At 42.2% G+C, this 18683-nt stretch overlaps 2 protein-coding genes and 1 long non-coding RNA gene across 3 annotated transcripts; 2 read left to right on the top strand and 1 right to left on the bottom strand.

The window, feature by feature from the left end:
* Nucleotides 1–1352: 1352 nt before the first annotated feature.
* On the bottom strand, nucleotides 1353–12997 carry LOC310668650. Its single transcript, XR_014506754.1, has 3 exons — nucleotides 12916–12997; nucleotides 11382–11499; nucleotides 1353–2483 (listed from the first exon to the last, which is right to left on the bottom strand). It is a non-coding gene; the product is annotated as an uncharacterized lncRNA (long non-coding RNA).
* Nucleotides 2937–6136, top strand: LOC310668468 (vomeronasal type-2 receptor 26-like). Its single transcript, XM_083421802.1, has 3 exons — nucleotides 2937–3281; nucleotides 4241–4367; nucleotides 5053–6136. Exons 1-3 carry the CDS (start codon nucleotides 3162–3164, stop codon nucleotides 5949–5951), a joined length of 1146 nt encoding a protein of 381 aa, XP_083277928.1. The 5' UTR covers nucleotides 2937–3161; the 3' UTR covers nucleotides 5952–6136.
* On the top strand, nucleotides 9858–17166 carry LOC310668612 (vomeronasal type-2 receptor 26-like). Its single transcript, XM_083422025.1, has 6 exons — nucleotides 9858–10122; nucleotides 11640–11931; nucleotides 12223–13032; nucleotides 13749–13976; nucleotides 15702–15828; nucleotides 16097–17166. Exons 1-6 carry the CDS (start codon nucleotides 9896–9898, stop codon nucleotides 16993–16995), a joined length of 2583 nt encoding a protein of 860 aa, XP_083278151.1. The 5' UTR covers nucleotides 9858–9895; the 3' UTR covers nucleotides 16996–17166.
* The last annotated feature ends 1517 nt before the right edge of the window (nucleotides 17167–18683 follow it).

The raw sequence follows: 18683 nt of genomic DNA, 5'->3' as shown, positions 1-18683 counted from the left end.
GTTCGTGGAGTCAGGTCTCTAAAATGTGAAAAGGAATTATTCCTTTTTTCACATACACAACTGGCCTCGTTTCTAAGTAGTGAGATGTTTGATATTTCTTCACGTGGAATTCATAGGTACCTGTTTCCTATCCCAGAGGGAGGCATGAAACTCAAGCAATTTCCAAGCTGCCAAAATTATTTTATGTTTATTCTATTTGGATCATTTGTGAACAACCTTAGCACAGTTCTCTTGACACAATACCACAGGAGACCTACAGCCCACCATGGGCTACATTAAAGGTATCCACCTCCAATCTCAGGACTTTTTCCTTTCTGTCACTGTCTTTTTAAAAATAATTACAAGCGCTTTAAGAAAGTCTTGAAAATGGGTGAATTTTTATGGGTGAAAGGAGGAATGATATGCTTCAAATCAAATGATTATAGAAAATATACAGACCAGGGTGTGTCCTCATTGGTGGAGTCTCTGATCCAGAATATGGACAAAACTATAATTTTACCACACACTCAAATCTGCAAGCCACCAGGCCTCATATGTAACTAAAAGGGGACTGAGGTATTTGGTGCTTCTCTTCCATCAATAAAATTGTCTCTTATCTACCTATAGTCTAGCCCCTTGGAAGAAGCCAAAGACCAATGCAGCAAAAGCAGCCCTTGCAGCAACTTCCCAGTATATCACACATTTTGAGGGGCGCCTTCATTTCTTACTCATAGTACCACTATATAATAGAATCATAGATTGCAGAGATGGAAGGAACCCGGAAGAATCTCACCTGATGCATCCATGACACATGGTCACCTTTGGAGGGAGTCTCTTCCACTGTTGAACAGCTCTGTGTGCTGTTTGCATCAAAGCTCCTGTCATGGAGCAGAGATCTCCAAATTTTTGTTCTATGCTAGACAGGAAAAGTTTTGATATTAATGTAAAAGGATAAATAAATACTAATCTTTGTAGATCATATAATGCTTCCTCCCTCCCAGTCATATGAATATAAGTTTCAATCTTTTTAAAGAATTCATTTATTGCAGGGAGGCAAATAGGTACTTCTGGCACGTGTTGTCTTTCCTGTGCACCATTCAAGAGATCAACCAGGATTTCAGGCTCTTACCCAACATCACCCTGGGCTACAACCTCCATGAGAACTTTTGCGATGCAAGGATGACTTCGGACACCATGCTAGAGCTGCTTGCAGGCAGTGGATGCAATATTCCCAATTATCACTGTGGAGAACAGAATCACCTGCTGGCTGTTCTTGAAGGAGGCAATACTGTCATCTCAAGAGTGATTTCAGCCTTGTCAGGCATCTACAAAATCCCACAGGTAAGTAGTGGGAGAGCATGGAAGTACAGAGAATTTCAACTGTGTAAAATTCTACTTTCTCTTTGGATAGGTCAAGCAGGGATTTTTTTTTAATGGGAAAATCCTGAGCTATGGCTCCAACATCCCTTTTTCAAAACTGAGCCTTCACCAACTTGACACCTCCAGATGTTTCCGACTAAAACTCCCATCAGCCTCAGCCAGCAGAGATTTAGATAGATATCAGTCATTTCAGATAATTAAATATCTGTTATGCTGAAAGTAAAATAAATAGCTGATCTTTTGCTTTCCTTGCTAGATCAGTTATGGCTTCACTGCCCAGGTTCTCGAAGGTAAAACCCTGTTCCCTTTTGTCTACCGGATGACTCCCAAAGAGGAAAGTCAGTACCAGGGGATTGTTGAATTGCTCCTGCATTTTGGATGGACGTGGATTGGCCTCTTCACTCCAGACAATGACAGTGGAGAAAGAGTTGTGAGCGCTGTGAAACCTCTGATGCTCAGCAAAGGGATCTGCATTGCTTTATCAAAAAGAGTACCAGAAAGTGATATAGATCAATTTATCAGGCCTGGGGAACCTTTTTTCCTATGGAGACAAGTTGGGGTATTTGTTTCCTATATAACCAATACAGTGGCTATAATAATACTCATGGTAATACAAGATATGTATGAGAAGGAAATAGGGGCAAAAGTCTGGATCACAACAGCTTTGCTAGAAATCAGAATTGGCTTTCACATCGCTCCAAATTTATTCCAGCACCTCCATGGTTCTCTGTCATTTGCAATTCAGACTGGAATAAGGACCGGCAAAGGTGACAAATTGCAGACCAATCTTATGGATTATTTCAATCAAGCATTTCAGTGTTCATATTCAAAGCATTTGTTGTCCGTGAAAGGAAGGATAAGATGCAGAGAGGAGGAGAAACTGGAGCTGTTGTCCCAAGAGGAGCGTGAGAGAACCCTGTCTCTAGACAGCTATGGCAATTACATCAATGTTCAGGCTGTGGCTCAGGCCTTGCATGCTTCGCTTTCCTCTAGATCCCAGAGGAGGCTGATGGTGGAGGAAGGAGAGCAATGGGGACCCCAAAGGCTACAGCCGTGGCAGGTATTTCCTTCCCCTTTTTGCAACCTGCAGTCCACACAGATGCTGATCTTGACTGTGGATAGACCTGTGAAATATCATAGTTACTATTAGTATTAGTGATAGTAGCATACCGCACAACATTTCTCTGTTGAAAATAGAGACGGCCCATTCCATAATGATATTCTTACAGTTTATACCCAGGGCTTTTTTCAGGGGGGAACTCACTGGAACTCAGTTTTGGCACCTCTCAGGTGGGTGCCATTGCCATTCTCACAGGGAGGTGTTCATGGTTGAGTTCCAGCACCTTTTTCAGCTCCCAACATACTAAAAAAATTAAAAATTTCCAATATAGGATTGGACGCCTTGTGGGTTGGATAACTCCACATCTGCCAACATTTCTCCAATGAAAATAGGGACATTCTAAGGAAAAGTGGGAAATTCCAGGATCAAATGAAAAACTGTCTCTAATCCAGGGACATCCCTGGAAAATTGGAGCACTTGCAGGGTCTGTAGTAATAGAAATAGCGGAATAGGAATTCCAGTCTACATGAGATACACGCAGCCCCAAATCATAAGAGGTTTAAGTGAGTAGGACTGAGATATCCATCTTGGCTTCAAGCTTTCTCAGTGCTGCTGTTTTCCCCTGCCATTCCAGCTTCACCCTTTCTTGAGAGAAATTCGGTGTCTGAATACTTCCAGGGGCAGGCTGTGCTTGGATGAGAACTGGGAGCTACCAGCAGACTTCGATATTTTGAACTGGGTAATGTCTCCCAATAAGTCTCGTGACCTTGTGAAAATTGGGAATATAAGGAGAGAGACGTCTGCTGGCATAAAGTTCACCATTAACCCAGAAGCCATTGAGTGGAACAAGAAATTCAACAAGGTAAGGGGAATCACAGAGAGGGGAGGCTAGGAGATCCTGAATATGTTTTTCCTTAAACAACCACTGAAAAATGACCATATCAGTTTGCCCAATGGTGTCTTGACCATCAATAACAGCTGCAACCACCACTCCTTCTTTCCACAGCAGCTGAGCTAGGAGGGAAATTTGTGGTGCTCACAGAAAGGATAGAGCACAGAGGTCCTCAGAGAAGGCACCAGAATCTTCGACAGAAAGGACTACGTAGATAAGAAGAAAAGGGAAAGCCCCTAGTAAAAGTGAACTATTGGGCTTTCATACATGCAGAAAGATGGAAAGTAATTTATTTTAGAAATGATAATTACTGAGTTATTGTGGATTTTTTAATTTGTGTAGTAAGCTCACTTGTAGATGTTGCAAATGTTAAACTATTGTATGTGCAGGAATTGAGAAGTGCACAGCTGTTGGTGAAGGATGAGAAGTTAAAAAAACAACAACCCTATTGTAAGATAAGGTTAATGTTAGGGAATGGCACATGAACTAGAAATAACTAGGGAAATAGATCAGCGACAAGAGGAAACCTTGCATGCCTCAAAAACAGAGTGAGGGAAACCAATATTTGGAAAAGTCATATTAAATGTGTCTTAATAAGCGGTTGAGAGATTATCAGAATCCTGAAATTTGGGGAAATCACATTTCAGACTCCAGTGCCATTTTCTTTGAAGATTTATGAAGCAGGGAAGCAGGTAAACGGAGAAGAGGAAAGAGAGTTCTGTGGCGCAAACCTCAGTTGTCCTGATCGAATTATGAAGAACAAGATATTCTGGTCGCCCCAATGGTCAGTGGGGGGTTGAAAGGACCCTGATGGGGGGTCAAAGGCTGCAGTCCAGAGATCCATTTGAATTCACTCTATGAGTGAATTACATACCCACAAATACTCCTAACTGTTCCTCTTTGTTGCACCTTCTTGTCTTTCTGGTTAGACTGTACCTCTTTCCAGGTGTACAGAAAGATGTCGACCTGGATATGCCAAGGTGGTTCTAGAAGGAAAGCCCATTTGCTGCTATGCTTGTGCTCGGTGTGCGGAAGGGACCTTCTCCGCCCAGGAAGGTGGGTGACGCCAAGGTGGAAGGTATTTTGGAGAGAGTAACCACAGGGCAGAAATCCAGTCTCAAACACTTTTTGTGAGATTTCTGCAGACATTGGGGAATGTGGCTCCTTCCTCGACATCCATAGGATTAATCAACTTTATTACATCCAGGAAGGGCGTTGAAAGGAGTGGCCATAAGGAAGAAATCTCTGGGGTGGAAAGTGGGCAGCTGTGAGAGGAATGCCCACAAACAGTCCTTTTTTTATGTTATATACCAAGTCACACCAAAAAGGAAATAATTTTGATATTTATAAAAAAATAATGGACAGGTGATGCAAACCAGCAAATTTTTAATAGCAAAAGCACAAAAAATATAAAGAATACTTCAGATGAAAATTATTACAATATAATCAATGGACTGTTTTGATCTCACTACTATGAACATTGCATGGAAGCAACAGAGAACTGCATTTAAAATGTCAAGTTAAAGAGCTGTTTCTTCAGGATTAGCCAGGATCCAAAAATATGCAGTTAACAGAAGTGGAGTGCTCATTGCTGCTCAGTTTATCCTAGATCACAATGTTGCTTTACCTATTATAACATTCTTATTTCCTGAGGTCCACCACAGAGTTTTTCAAAACGTAAAAGAGCACAGATCATTAGGGATGTAAGTGATGTTGCAGCCACTCTTTTTCTCTTCCCCAGATGCAGAACATTGCACCAAATGCCCAGAAGATCACCATTCAAACAAGGACAGAGATCAATGTGTCCCCAAGATTACCACCTTCCTGACTTATGGAGAATATTTGGGAATGGTTTTAGCTTCCGTTGCCCTCTTCTTGTCCTTAATAGCAGGCATTGTGTTGGGAATCTTCATTAAATACAAGGAAACTCCCATAGTCAAAGCCAACAACCGGGACCTCTCCTACATCCTGCTCGTCTCCCTCCTGCTTTCCTTTTTGTCCTCCTTCCTCTTCATCGGGCGCCCAAGGAAAGAGACCTGCCTTCTCCGACAAACGGCCTTCAGCATCATCTTCTCAGCTGCTGTTTCTTCTGTCTTGGCAAAGACCATCACGGTGGTGCTGGCCTTCCTGGCCTCAAAGCCCGGGAACAGAGTGAGGAGATGGCTGGGCAAGAGTCTGGCCAACTCCATTGTCATTTCCTGTTCTGGGGGGCAAGTTCTCATCTGCACCATCTGGCTGGGCTCTTCTCCCCCATTCCCAGAGCCCGACATGCACTCCCAGGTGGGAGAGATTGTCCTGCAATGCAACGAAGGGTCTGTGCCCATGTTTTACGTTGCCCTCGGCTACCTGGGCTTCTTGGCTGCCACCTGCTTCACAGTGGCTTTCCTAGCCAGGAAGCTGCCCGGCTCCTTCAACGAAGCCAAGCTGATCACCTTCAGCATGCTGGTCTTCTGCAGTGTTTGGGTGTCTTTTGTGCCCACCTACCTGAGCACCAAGGGCAAGTACATGGTGGCCGTGCAGATCTTCTCTATGTTGGCCTCCAGCGCTGGGCTTCTGGGCTGCATCTTCCTTCCCAAGTGCTACATTATTGTGCTGAGGCCTGATCTGAACACAAAGGAGCACCTGACAACCAGAAATTAAGGGAACACCTGATTCTTAAATCATTCCATGTTCCTGATGTCCAGAAGTGCATAAAGGAAACACACCTGCTCATCCATGTTGCTCCTTCTCCACCTCTGAAAGAGATTATGTTCATTCTTAGCCCAACTTTTATGTAGTCCTGTTCACATGAACCGTAAGATGGGAGGAAATGTTTTGCTACCTTGCTTTGCGTCCTGGTCTTCTGCCCTTAGTTTGTAAACTGTTATCTTTTAATAATTTTGTGTTTTGGGAACTTATATTTATCTCACAACAAGATAGTCTAGAGGGAGATAGGAGTTAGGTTTTTTAGTCTTTTTTTTTTGCTATTAACCATATCTATTCTGATATTCAACAATACTTTCTAGTTATGTCATTTCTAGATATTCAAATACCTGTGCTCCATTTTCTACCGGTATGCTGAATCATTCAGAAGTTCACTTCACATCATTTCATTCTCCTAAACATTGTATATTAATAAATTGAGAAATTCCTTTAAGTTCTCTTCCGTAGTCTCCTGGTTTAATTTCTGTATTGTGCAAGCTCTGCTCCCTGTTCCAAAGAGTAGCAACTGACCTTAGCCAAGCCTTGACTGGAGTAGAATGGATTTTATTGCGTTGTCCAGGATATGACACATTGTGCACTGATGTTGAGTGGATCACCAGATTACGAGTGAGCCAGCAACAAGTTTAGCATTGGAGGGAATCAATGAGATGATGCCATAGTTGTATTCCCTGCCTGCCAAACCTTTTAAGAGGAGGCATCTTATGCTCAGTCAGGAAGGAAGAGCGAGAGGCCTCCTCCTCCAACTCAGGTTCCTCCCATTCAGGTCCCCATTTATAGAGCAAAACCAAGATCAGATGGGAAGTCAAAATAACTGACAGAACAGCCACTGGTAAAGCATTTAGATTCATTAGCTAAGATTGCATCCTACTTAGACTTTCATCTCTCCGGACTAGTGGAAAGTTTACTAAACACTTATTCTTATAGCAATTCAGCCTGTAGCAATCCAATGAAGGCTCCTATATAAATTTAATAATTAAAGGTCCCGAGAAAGCTGACTGAGGGGTTATTTATGTATGCAACCACAGCAGCTAGAACTTTATATGCACAGAAGTGGAAAGAGGGAGGATTCGTTTAAGAAACTGGGGGAATATGCTGAAATTGTGAAATTACCTGCTAAACTAAGAGGACATGAGGATGAATATTTTCAGGAAGAATGGAGACCATTGATATCTTATTTGTCAAACTATCATTTGACAATCTCGGTAGTGGCGCCCTCCCTGTGGAACGCCCTCCCACCAGATGTCAAAGAGAACAACAACTACCAGACTTTTAGAAGACATCTGAAGGCAGCCCTGTTTAGGGAAGCTTTTAATGTTTGATGTATCACAGTATTTTAATATTCTTTTGGAAGCCGCCCAGAGTGGCTGGGGAAACCCAGCCAGATGGGCGGGGTATAAATAATAAATTATTATTATTATTAATCATTATTATTATTATTATTATTATTATTATTATTATTATCCATACATGAAGTCAAAGGCAGGATTTGATATATAAGCAGCGGATTACTGAAATACGACACTGGGGCTTTGATAATAAAAACATGTTTTTTAAAACATCTGATAAAAAGAAGTAATAAAAACAAACATAGAGAAGGGGGGGTGGGGAGTCAAGAAGAAATTGTGTGGGGGGTTTTGTTTGTTTTTTTAAACTGTATACAAAGACAAGAGATTGGAATATCTGTGGAGACTTAATAATTTTTTTAAAAAAAATGTAATAAAGAAAGCATCCACCCAGATTCTTAGGAAGTTAAGGTAATTTGATTCTGTTTTATTATTTTAACTTTTGGAATGTTCTAAAGTAAGAGTGTAAACTTTGTTATGATCATCCTGACTTATCTTGACGTAAAGCGCTCTAGGAGTGATTGGCCAAAAAAGTGCATGGATTTTATGAAAGATTAAATAATTAAGTAAGAAAGTAAAAAAATATTAATAAACAAATTCGTAAAGAATAATAAAGCTGCTAGAATGCTAGCCTGGCTTCTGCACAGACAATTTGTTTATGAGTAGAGATGTTTCTGCTCAAAGACGAGGAGCAAGTTGGCTCCATGTGCAACAGAAGCTCTCCTTCCGCAGAACATGTTGAAGGGGAAGGGAGGGTCGAAAGTTCAGAGCAACCTTTCTCCCCTCCACCAACCCCTGAGAGCTCCCCTCTGTTGGAGAAGCCTTTCAAAGATGGGGTGGAAATTGACTTGAAGTGGCTTTGAAGCCACCAAGGCTCTACTTCCCTTCAGGGGGAGAACCAGAAGGGAGCGGCAGGAATCAAGCAGCCCAGACCCACCCAAAGTGGCCAGAGGATGGGCTTGAGAAAACCCTCCCCATCGCAGGCTCCACCAGTCTCTGTCTCTAGCAGCCTCTAGGAAACAAGATCCCACCACCATGTGTCCCGTTCACAGTAATGAGGATGGTATTTCTCCGCATTCTCCATTGGTTGATTTTTATTTCTTCATTTCTTGAATCTATATACTGCCCTATCCCAGAGGCCTCAGGGTGGTTCACAGAACAAAATCAAAATATAAAACTACAATATATATTATCAAAAAAACAAAACACCAACGCAATAACACGATCCACCCCCACCCCCCAAAAAAAAGATGACTGTCCGACGTCTGCTGCAAAATCTTCAAGGAAGGAGAGTCCGTGGTCGGATCCAGCTTCAAGTCTCTTCTTTGTTCCTTGTGAGCAAAGTTCAGGCCAAACTTCCAACTCCCAAACATACCCCTTGACTTCTGTCCATCATGTTTTTCTCCCACTCTGCACCTGCTGCTTGAGCCAGTCAAGAATCCAGAAAGATAGTGTGATGAAACTTATATTGGAATTAGCCAAACTAAGAGAATCAATAAGAAATCATTCAGGAAAAAGAATGGGATGTTTATTAAAATTACATGATGAAATATGTTTCCCATGATTACTCTTGGTGGAGCATAGATTAAATTCCAGAGAGTTAAGAGAATGGTCTTTTGTAGAATAAGAACAGACACAGAAATTTTAAGAAATGAGGAATTAGGAACCGTATAGAGGTAGAAGGAAGTTATTAACAAATCTGGGGATAAAACCAGAGATTAGACATAAATAAGAAAAGTAAGAGAAGTGAGAGGAAATTGATAAGGTGAAGATAAAAGGACTTCTTGATGGAAATATATGTTTATAGTAATGTCGCTGATGGTTTGTATTTCTTAAAAAACTGTATGTCTTTGGTAAGATTCTTCATTTAACTTTCTTTCTATTTTTTCTATTTCTCGATATTCTTTCTCTTCTTTTCCCCTTTTCTATTTTCTATTTTCTTTTTGTGTAAAGTGTTTATTTCATTACAGAATAATATGTTTGATTTGTGTATTTCTTAATGAGTAAATAAAGATCGTAAAAAAAAATCCACCATTTTGTCCTCTGAGTTTAGACATTTCATCATATTCCACCAGTTTCATCAGAAGGGATCGGCTAGAATCAAGCATGTTTTTCTCCAGCTCTGCACCTGCCGCTTGAGCCATTCAAGACTCCAGAAAGTTTTTGTGATGAAACTTCTTCCACTTGGAATAATCAAAATTATAGTCATCTCATCATCTGAAAGCTCAGGAGATATTTCGGGAGATTGCATGAGCCTCGGAAAGCAACATGACAATATTAATTGCGATGTCTGGGAAAGAAAAAGTTGGTGCCGAGAATATTTCCTGTGTTGGAGACAGACTGAGACAAGATGCAGAGCTGGCGACAGAGGGGTGTGCCTGCCTTGTGCTTCCAAGCTCTGAAGGTAGAGTTGAAAACCACCCAGATTGGGAAAGCCCACCCAGATTGGGAAAGCCCACCCAGTCTGGTCTTGCAAGAGTCTTTGGGTTTTTCTGCTTTGCCTCCTTGCCAGTAAGAGGAGGAGGAGGCAGAGCCAGAATGAGATCCCTGTTCCTTCTGTTGCAGCTTCTGCTGCTCGTGATGCCCTTTGGAGTCTGCGGGAACCACAAGGCGAAATGCCCCTTGAATCTGGTCAGGGATTTAATGGTTGCTCGCAATTACTACCGGCCTGGACACTTTCTCATCAGTGGGATCATCTCTCCAAAACGCTTACATAAGGAAACTCCATACGTCTTTTCTCAGACACCCTTGGCCAGGAATGAGGGGTATGTAAAATCATATGTGGGTGGGTTTCATGGTCCTCCAGTCCTTGTAATGGTTCCTATTTATCAAGGAAAGAGCGCCTTTCACAGGGCTGGGGAGCCAAGGCTGTCCTCATGTTGCAGGTCTACCCTGCCCTGACCATTGGTCTTGCTGGCTGGGCTGATGGGAGCTGGGGGGTCCACTAAAAGATTCCACCCAAACCTCTCCCATTTCCTTGTTCCCTGGGTCTTCCTTAGTGAAACACTCTCCTACCTATGGATGCACGGAATTTCCCCACCTGCAGGATGCCATGAAACTCAGGCAATTCAACCTTTGAGCTCTGGAAATTGTCTGAGTTTCATGGCTTCCTGCAGGTGGGAAAATTCAGTGCAAACTTTTGAACCCTGACCAGATTCATTGGCATTCTTGCATTCTTCTATTATATCCTTATAATGATATAATATTATGAATGACCATCAACAAAATGTCGTTAAAGAATGCTATAGTTTAAAAAATGGATTTTAAAAATCCTACAGGTTAACGTTTGGTGGCTGGAGAGCAGGAAATATGTGCTTTAATTGAAATGATAAATAAAATAATATGAGTCAGGAGACTTCCTTGTTAGTGGAGTCTAAAATGTGAAAAATTATTATTCCTTTTCATCACACACAAACAGAACTCGTCTCATTTCTAACGATTGCAATGGTTGAGACAGTAGGTACCTGTTTCCTAACCCAGAGGGTGGCATGAAACTCAAGCAATTTCCAAGCAAATGAGATTAATTATTTTATGTTTATTCTATTTCGATCACAGTTCACTTTATACAACACAACAGGACACCTACATCTCAGAATGAAAAAATCTCTCTTGAAAATGGGTGGATTTTTATGGGAGAAGAGCAGGAATGATATGCTTCAAATAAAATGATTATATAAAAGAATACAGACCAGGGGGTGTCCTCATTGTTGGAGTCACTGATGAAAAACGTGTGCAAGATTATAGGTTTTACCACGCACTCAAAGCTGCAAGCCACCAGGCCTCATTTCTAAGTAAAAGGGGACTGAGGTATTTGGTGCTTCCCCTCCTTCAATAATATTGTCTCTTATCTACCTATAGTCTAGCCCATTGGAAGAAGCCAAAGACCAATGCGGGAAAAGCAGCCTTTGCAGCAACTTCCCAGTATAGCACCCATTTTGAGGGCACCTTCATTTCTTACTCATAGAACCACAGTAGAATAGAATCATCGAGTTGGAGAGATGGAAGGAACCCGGAAGAATCTCACCTGATGCATCCATGACACATGGTCACCTTCGGAGGGAGTCTCTTCCACTGTTGAACAGCTCTGTGTGCTGTTTGCATCAAAGCTCCGGTCATGGAGCAGAGATCTCCAAATTTTTATTCTATACTAGACTGTAAATGGTTTGATATTAATGCAATAGGATTAATCAATACATACTAATCTTTTTGGCTCATATAATGTCCCCACCCCCATTAATATGAATGCCAGTTTCACTCTTTTTAAACGATTCATTTCTTGCAGAAACACACCTAGGATCTACTGGTACATGTTGTCTTTCCTGTTCACAATTCAAGAGATCAACCAGGATCTCAGGCTCTTACCCAACATCACCCTGGGCTACAACATCTATGAGAACTATTTCAATGCAAGGATGACTTCGGACGCCATGCTAGAGCTGCTTGCAGGCAGTGGATGCAATATTCCCAATTATCACTGTGGAGAACAGAATCACCTGCTGGCTGTTCTTGAAGGAGGCAATACTGTCATCTCAAGAGTGATTTCAGCCTTGTCAGGCATCTACAAAATCCCACAGGTAAGTAGTGGGAGAGCATGGAAGGACAGAGAATTTCAACTGCATAAAAATCTACTTTCTCTTTGGATAGGTCAAGCAGGGATTTTTTTAAAATGGGAAAATCCTGAGCTATGGCGCCAACATCCCTTTTTCAAAACTGAGCCTTCACCAGCTTGACACCTCCAGATGTTTCCGACTAAAACTCCCATCAGCCTCAGCCAGCAGAGATTTAGATATCAGGCATTTCATATGATTTAATACCCATTATGCTGAAAGTAAAATAAATTGCTGATCTTTTGCTTTCCTTGCTAGATCAGTTATGGCTTCACTGCCCAGGTTCTTGAAGGTAAAACCCTGTTCCCTTTTGTCTACCGGATGACTCCCAAAGAGGAAAGTCAGTACCAGGGGATTGTTGAATTGCTCCTGCATTTTGGATGGACGTGGATTGGCCTCTTCACTCCAGACAATGACAATGGAGAAAGATTTGTGAGCGCTGTGAAACCTCTGATGCTCAGCAAAGGGATCTGCATTGCTTTAGCAAAAAGAGTACCAGAAAATGATCTAAATCAATTTATCAGGCCTGGGGAACCTTTTTTCCTATGGAGACAAGTTGGGGTATTTGTTTCCTATATAACCAATGCAGTGGCTATAATACTACTCATGGTAATACACGATATGTATGAGAAGGAAATAGGGGCAAAAGTCTGGATCACAACAGCTTTGCTAGAAATCAGAATTGGCTTTTACATCCCTCCAACTTTATTCCAGCATCTCCATGGTTCTCTGTCCTTTGCAATTCAGACCAGAATAAGGAGCAGCAAAGGTGACAAATATAAATGGCAGACCAATCTTGGGAATTATTTCAATCAAGCATTTCAGTGTTCATATTCAAAGCATCTGTTGTCCGTGAAAGGCAGGGTAAGATGCAGAGAGGAGGAGAAACCGCAGCCATTGCCCCAAGAGGAGCGTGAGATAGCCCTGTCTTATGACAGGTATGGCATTTACATCAATGTTCAAGCTGTGGCTCAGGCCTTGCATGCTTCGCTTTCATCTAGATCCCAGAGGAGGCTGATGGTGGAGGAAGGAGAGCAATGGGGACCCCAAAGGCTACAGCCGTGGCAGGTATTTCCTTCCCCTTTTTGCAACCTGCAGTCCACACAGATGCTGATCTTGACTGGGGATAGACCTGCAAAATATCATAGTTACTATTAGTATTAGTAATAGTAGCATACTGCCCAACATTTCTCTGTTGAAAATAGAGACGGCCCATTCCATAATGATAATCTTACTGCTTATACCCAGGGCTTTTTTTCAGAGGGGAACTCGCTGGAACTCAGTTCTGGCACCTCTCAGGTGGGTGCCATTGCCATTCTCAGAGGGAGGTGTTCATGGTGAGTTCCGGCACCCTTTTTGCTAGAAATATATCACTGTTTATATCCCACACATCTTTTTGGCTTGCCTCAGCACTCTGGGCAGCTCCCAAAATAAAGAAATTCATAGTAAAATATTAAACGTATTAAAATTCCTGATACAGGATTGGACAGCTTGTGGGTTGGATAACTCCACATCTGCCAACTTTGATCCAATGAAAATAGGGATATTCTAAGGAAAAGGGGGACATTCCGGGATCAAATGAAAAACTGTCTCTAATCCAGGGACATCCCTGGAAAATTGGGGCACTTGCAGGGTCTGTAGTAATAGAAATGGCTGAATAGGAATTCCAGTCTACATGAGATACACACAGGCCCCAAATCATAAGAGGTTGAAGTGAGTAGGACTGAGATATCCATCTTGGCTTCAAGCTTTCTCAGTGCTGGTGCTTTCCTCTGTCATTCCAGCTTCACCCTTTCTTGAGAGAAATCCGGTGTCTGAATACTTCCAGAGGCAGGCTGTGCTTGGATGAGAACTGGGAGCTACCAGGAGACTTCGATATTGAGAACTGGGTGATGTTTCCCAATAAGTCTCGTGTCGTTGTGAAAATTGGGAATATAAGGAGAGAGACGTCTGCTAGCATAAAGTTCACCATTAACCCAGAAGCCATTGAGTGGCCCAAGAAATTCAACAAGGTAAGGGGAATGACAGAGAGGGGAGGCTAGGAGATCCTGAATATGTTTTTCCTTAAACAACCACTGAAAAATGACCATATCAGTTTGCCCAATGGTGTCTTGACCGTCAATAACAGCTGCAACCACCACTCCTTCTTTCCACAGCAGCTGAGATAGGAGGGGAATTTGTGGTGCTCACAGAAAGCATAGAGCTCAGAGGTACTCAGAGAAGACACCATCTATTTCCGAGCCAGACTGAGAATTTAAAAATTCTGGACAGAATCTTTGACAGAAAGGACTACGTAGATAAGAAGAAAGGGGAAAACACCTAGGGAAAAGGGAAAATACCTAGTAAAAGTGAACTATTGGGTTTTCATACATGCAGAAGGATGGAAAGTAATTTATTTTAGAAATGATAATTACTGATTTATGGTGGATATTTTAAATTTATGGAGTAAGCTCACTTGTAGATGTTGCAAATGTTAAACTATTGTATGTGTAGGAATTGAGAAGTGTGCAGCTGTTGGTGAAGGATGAGAAGTTAAAAAAACAACAACTCTATTGTTGTTGGAGGCTAGGAGATCCTGAATATGTTTTTCCTTAAACAACCACTGAAAAATGACCATATCAGTTTGCCCAATGGTGTCTTGACCGTCAATAACAGCTGCAACCACAACTCCTTCTTTCCACAGCAGCTGAGATAGGAGGGGGATTTGGGGTGCTCAAAGAAAAGATAGAGCCCAGAGGTTTTTTTAATTTGTTTTTTTTTTAATTTGTGTAGTAAGCTCACTTGTAGATGTTGCAAATGTTAAACTATTGTATGTGCAGGAATTGAGAAGTGCACAGCTGTTGGTGAAGGATGGTAATTTTTTTTAAAAAAAAACCCTATTGTAATATAAGTTTAACGTTAAGAAATGGCATGTAAACTAGAAATAACTAGGGAAATACATCAGCAACAACAGGAAACCTTGCTTGCCTCAAGAACAGAGTGAGGGAAACCAATATTTGGGAAAGTCAAATTAAATTTGTCTAAATTAGCGGTTGAGAGATTATCAGAATCCTGAAATTTGGGGAAATCACATTTCAGACTCCATTGCCATTTTCTTTGAAGATTTATTAAGCAGGGAAGCAGGTAAACAGAGAAGAGGAAACAGAGTTCTGTGGCGCAAACCTCAGTTGTCCTGAACAAATTATGAAGAACAAGATATTCTGGTCACCCCAATGGTCAGTGGGGGGTTGAAAGGACCCTGATGAGGGGTCAAAGGCTGCAGTCCAGAGATCCGTTTGAATTCACTCTATGAGTGAATTAAAGGTAAAGGTAAAGGTACCCCTGCCCGTACGGGCCAGTCTTGACAGACTCTAGGGTTGTGCGCCCATCTCACTCAAAGAGGCCGAGGGCCAGCGCTGTCCGAAGACACTTCCGGGTCACGTGGCCAGCGTGACATCGCTGCTCTGGCGAGCCAGAGCCGCACACAGAAACGCCGTTTACCTTCCCGCTAGTAAGCGGTCCCTATTCATCTACTTGCACCCAAGGGTGCTTTCAAACTGCTAGGTTGGCAGGCGCTGGGACCGAGCAACGGGAGCGCACCCCGCCGCGGGGATTCGAACCGCCGACCTTTCGATCGGCAAGCCCTAGGCACTGAGGCTTTAACCCACAGCGCCACCCGCGTCCCTATGAGTGAATTACATACCCACAAATACTTCTAACTGTTCCTCTTTCTTGCACCTTCTTGTCTTTCTGGTTAGGCCGTGCCTCGTTCCAGGTGTACAGAAAGATGTCGACCTGGATATGCCAAGGCGGTTCTAGAAGGAAAGCCCGTTTGCTGCTATGCTTGTGCTCGGTGTGCGGAAGGGACCTTCTCCGCCCAGGAAGGTGGGTGACACCAAGGGGGAAGGTATTTCTGGAGAGAGTAAACACAGGGCAGTAATCCAGTCTCAAACACTTTTTGTGAGATTTCTGCAGACATTGGGGAATGTGGCTCCTTCCTCAACTTCTTTACAATCACCTTCATTACATCCTGGAAGAGAGTTGAAAGGAATGATCATAAGGAAGAAATCTCTAGGATTTCTGCAAAATGTAATCGAGTTCAGATCATTAGGGATGTAAGTGATGTTGCAGCCACTCTTTTTCTCTTCCTCAGATGCAGAACATTGCACCAAATGCCCAGAAGATCAGTATCCAAACAAGGACAGAGATCAATGTGTCCCCAAGATTACCACCTTCCTGACTTATGGAGAATATTTGGGAATGGTTTTAGCTTCCGTTGCCCTCTTCTTGTCCTTAACAGCAGGCATTGTGTTGGGAATCTTCATTAAATACAAGGAAACTCCCATAGTCAAAGCCAACAACCGGGACCTCTCCTACATCCTGCTTGTCTCCCTCCTGCTTTCCTTTTTGTCCTCCTTCCTCTTCATTGGGCGCCCAAGGAAAGAGACCTGCCTTCTCCGACAAACGGCCTTCAGCATCATCTTCTCAGTTGCTGTTTCTTCTGTCTTGGCAAAGACCATCACGGTGGTGCTGGCCTTCCTGGCCACAAAGCCCGGGAACAGGGTGAGGAGATGGCTGAGCAAGAGTCTGGCCAACTCCATTGTCATCTTCTGTTCTGGGGGGCAAGTTCTCATCTGCACCATCTGGCTGGGCTCTTCTCCCCCATTCCCAGAGCCGGACATGCGCTCCCAGGTGGAAGAGATCATCCTGCAATGCAACGAAGGGTCTGTGGCCATGTTTTACGTTGCCCTCGGCTACCTGGGCTTCTTGGCTGCCACCTGCTTCACGGTGGCTTTCCTAGCCAGGAAGCTGCCCGGCTCCTTCAATGAAGCCAAGCTGATCACCTTCAGCATGCTGGTCTTCTGCAGTGTTTGGGTGTCTTTTGTGCCCACCTACCTGAGCACCAAGGGCAAGTACATGGTGGCCGTGCAGATCTTCTCTATGTTGGCCTCCAGTGCTGGGCTTCTGGGCTGCATCTTCCTTCCCAAGTGCTACATTATTGTGCTGAGGCCTGATCTGAACACAAAGGAGCACCTGACAACCAGAAATTAAGGGGACATATGATTCTTAAAATAGTCCATGTTCCTGATGTCCAGAAGTGCATAAAGGAAACACACCTGCTCATCCATGTTGCTCCTTCTCCTCCTCTGAAAGAGATTATGTTCATTCTTAGCCCAACTTTTATGTTGTCCTGTTCACATGAACAGTAAGATGGGAGGAAATGTTTTGCTACCTTGCTTTGCGTCCTGGTCTACTGCCCTTAGTTTGTAAACTATTATCTTTTAACAATTTTTTGTTTTTGGAACTTATATTTATCTCACAACAAGATAGTCTAGAGGGAGATAGGAGTTAGGTTTTTTAGTCTTTTTGTTTTGCTATTAACCATATCAATTCTGATATTCAACAATATTTTCTAGTTATGTCATCTCTAGATATTCAAATACCTGTGCTCCATTTTCTACCGGTATGCTGTATCATTCAGAAGTTCACTTCACATCATTTCAGTCTCCTAAACTTTGTATCTTAATAAATTGAGAAAATCATTTAAATTATCTTACGTAGTCTCCTGTTTAATTTCTGTATTGTGTAAGCTCTGCTCCCTGTTCCAAAGAGTAGCAACTGACCTTAGCCAAGCCTTGATTGGAGTACAATGGATTTTATTGTGTTGTCCAGGATATGACACATTGTGCACTGATGTTGAGTGAATCACCAGATTACGAGTGAGCCAGCAACAAGTTTAGCATTGGAGGGAATCAATGAGACGAAGCCAAATGGTTGTATTCCCTGCCTGCCAAACCTTTTAAGAGAAGGAATCTTATGCTCAGTCAGGAAGGAAGAGCGAGAGGCCTCCTCCTCCAACTCAGGTTCCTCCCATTCAGGTCCCCATTTATAGAGCAAAACCAAGATCAGATGGGCAAGTGAAAATAATTGACAGAACAGCCACTGATGAAGCATTTAGAATAGGTTAATTAGCCAAGATTGCATCCTACTTAAACTTTCAACACTTCAAATTGGTGGTAAGCTCATTAAGTTCTCAGTGTTATAGCAATTCAACCTGTAGAATTCCAATGAAGGGTGCAATATAAAATTAATAAATGAAGGTCCTGAGAAAGCTGACTAGTTTATGTATGTATGCAACCACAGCAGCTAGAACTTTATATGCACAGAAATGGAAAGAGTTCCCCACCAAGGAGGAATGGCTTATGAAACTGGGGGAATATGCTGAAGTGGTGAAATTACCATGTAAAATGACCATCCAAAATGATGGATTGTTTAAGGAAGAATGGAGATCATGGATATATTATCTGTCAAACCATCATCCATACATGAAGTCAAAGGCAGAGGATTATTGAAATACGACATCGGGGCTTACATAATAAAAGCATATATATTTTAAAACATCTGATAAAAAGGAGTAATAAAAACAAACATCGAGAAAGGAGAGGTGGGGAGTCAAGAAGAAATTATGTATTTATTTTTACAAATTGTATAAGAAAAGTGTTTTGGAATATCTGTGGAGACTTTATTAAATTTAATTTTTTAAAATATATTTTTATTAAGGATCCACCCAGATTCTTAGGAAGTTGAGGTAATTTGAGTTTGTTTTATCATTTTAACTTTTTGTATGTTCTGAAGTAAGTTTGTAAACTTTTTTATGATTGTCCTGCCTTATCCTTACGTAAAGCGCTTTGGGAGTTATTGGCCTAACCCTGTGGTACGTGGATTTTATGATACAGATG

The sequence above is a fragment of the Podarcis tiliguerta genome (genome assembly GCF_965153285.1).
Source record: "Podarcis tiliguerta genome assembly, chromosome: 18".
NCBI classification, from domain to species: domain Eukaryota; kingdom Metazoa; phylum Chordata; class Lepidosauria; order Squamata; family Lacertidae; genus Podarcis; species Podarcis tiliguerta.
Note: the sequence above shows the minus strand (reverse complement) of the source record. Positions and strands in the feature narration are given on the sequence as shown.

Bases quoted from the DNA above. Each gene is read 5' to 3' on its own strand.
- LOC310668468 (XM_083421802.1), top strand. From the start codon at position 3,162: ATGTCTCCCAATAAGTCTCGTGACCTTGTGAAAATTGGGAATATAAGG. The intron at 3,282-4,240 runs GTAAGGGGAATC...CTTTCTGGTTAG, and splicing joins GGAACAAGAAATTCAACAAG to ACTGTACCTCTTTCCAGGTG. The intron at 4,368-5,052 runs GTGGGTGACGCC...TCTCTTCCCCAG, and splicing joins GACCTTCTCCGCCCAGGAAG to ATGCAGAACATTGCACCAAA.
- LOC310668612 (XM_083422025.1), top strand. From the start codon at position 9,896: ATGAGATCCCTGTTCCTTCTGTTGCAGCTTCTGCTGCTCGTGATGCCC. The intron at 10,123-11,639 runs GTATGTAAAATC...CATTTCTTGCAG, and splicing joins CCCTTGGCCAGGAATGAGGG to AAACACACCTAGGATCTACT. The intron at 13,977-15,701 runs GTAAGGGGAATG...CTTTCTGGTTAG, and splicing joins GGCCCAAGAAATTCAACAAG to GCCGTGCCTCGTTCCAGGTG.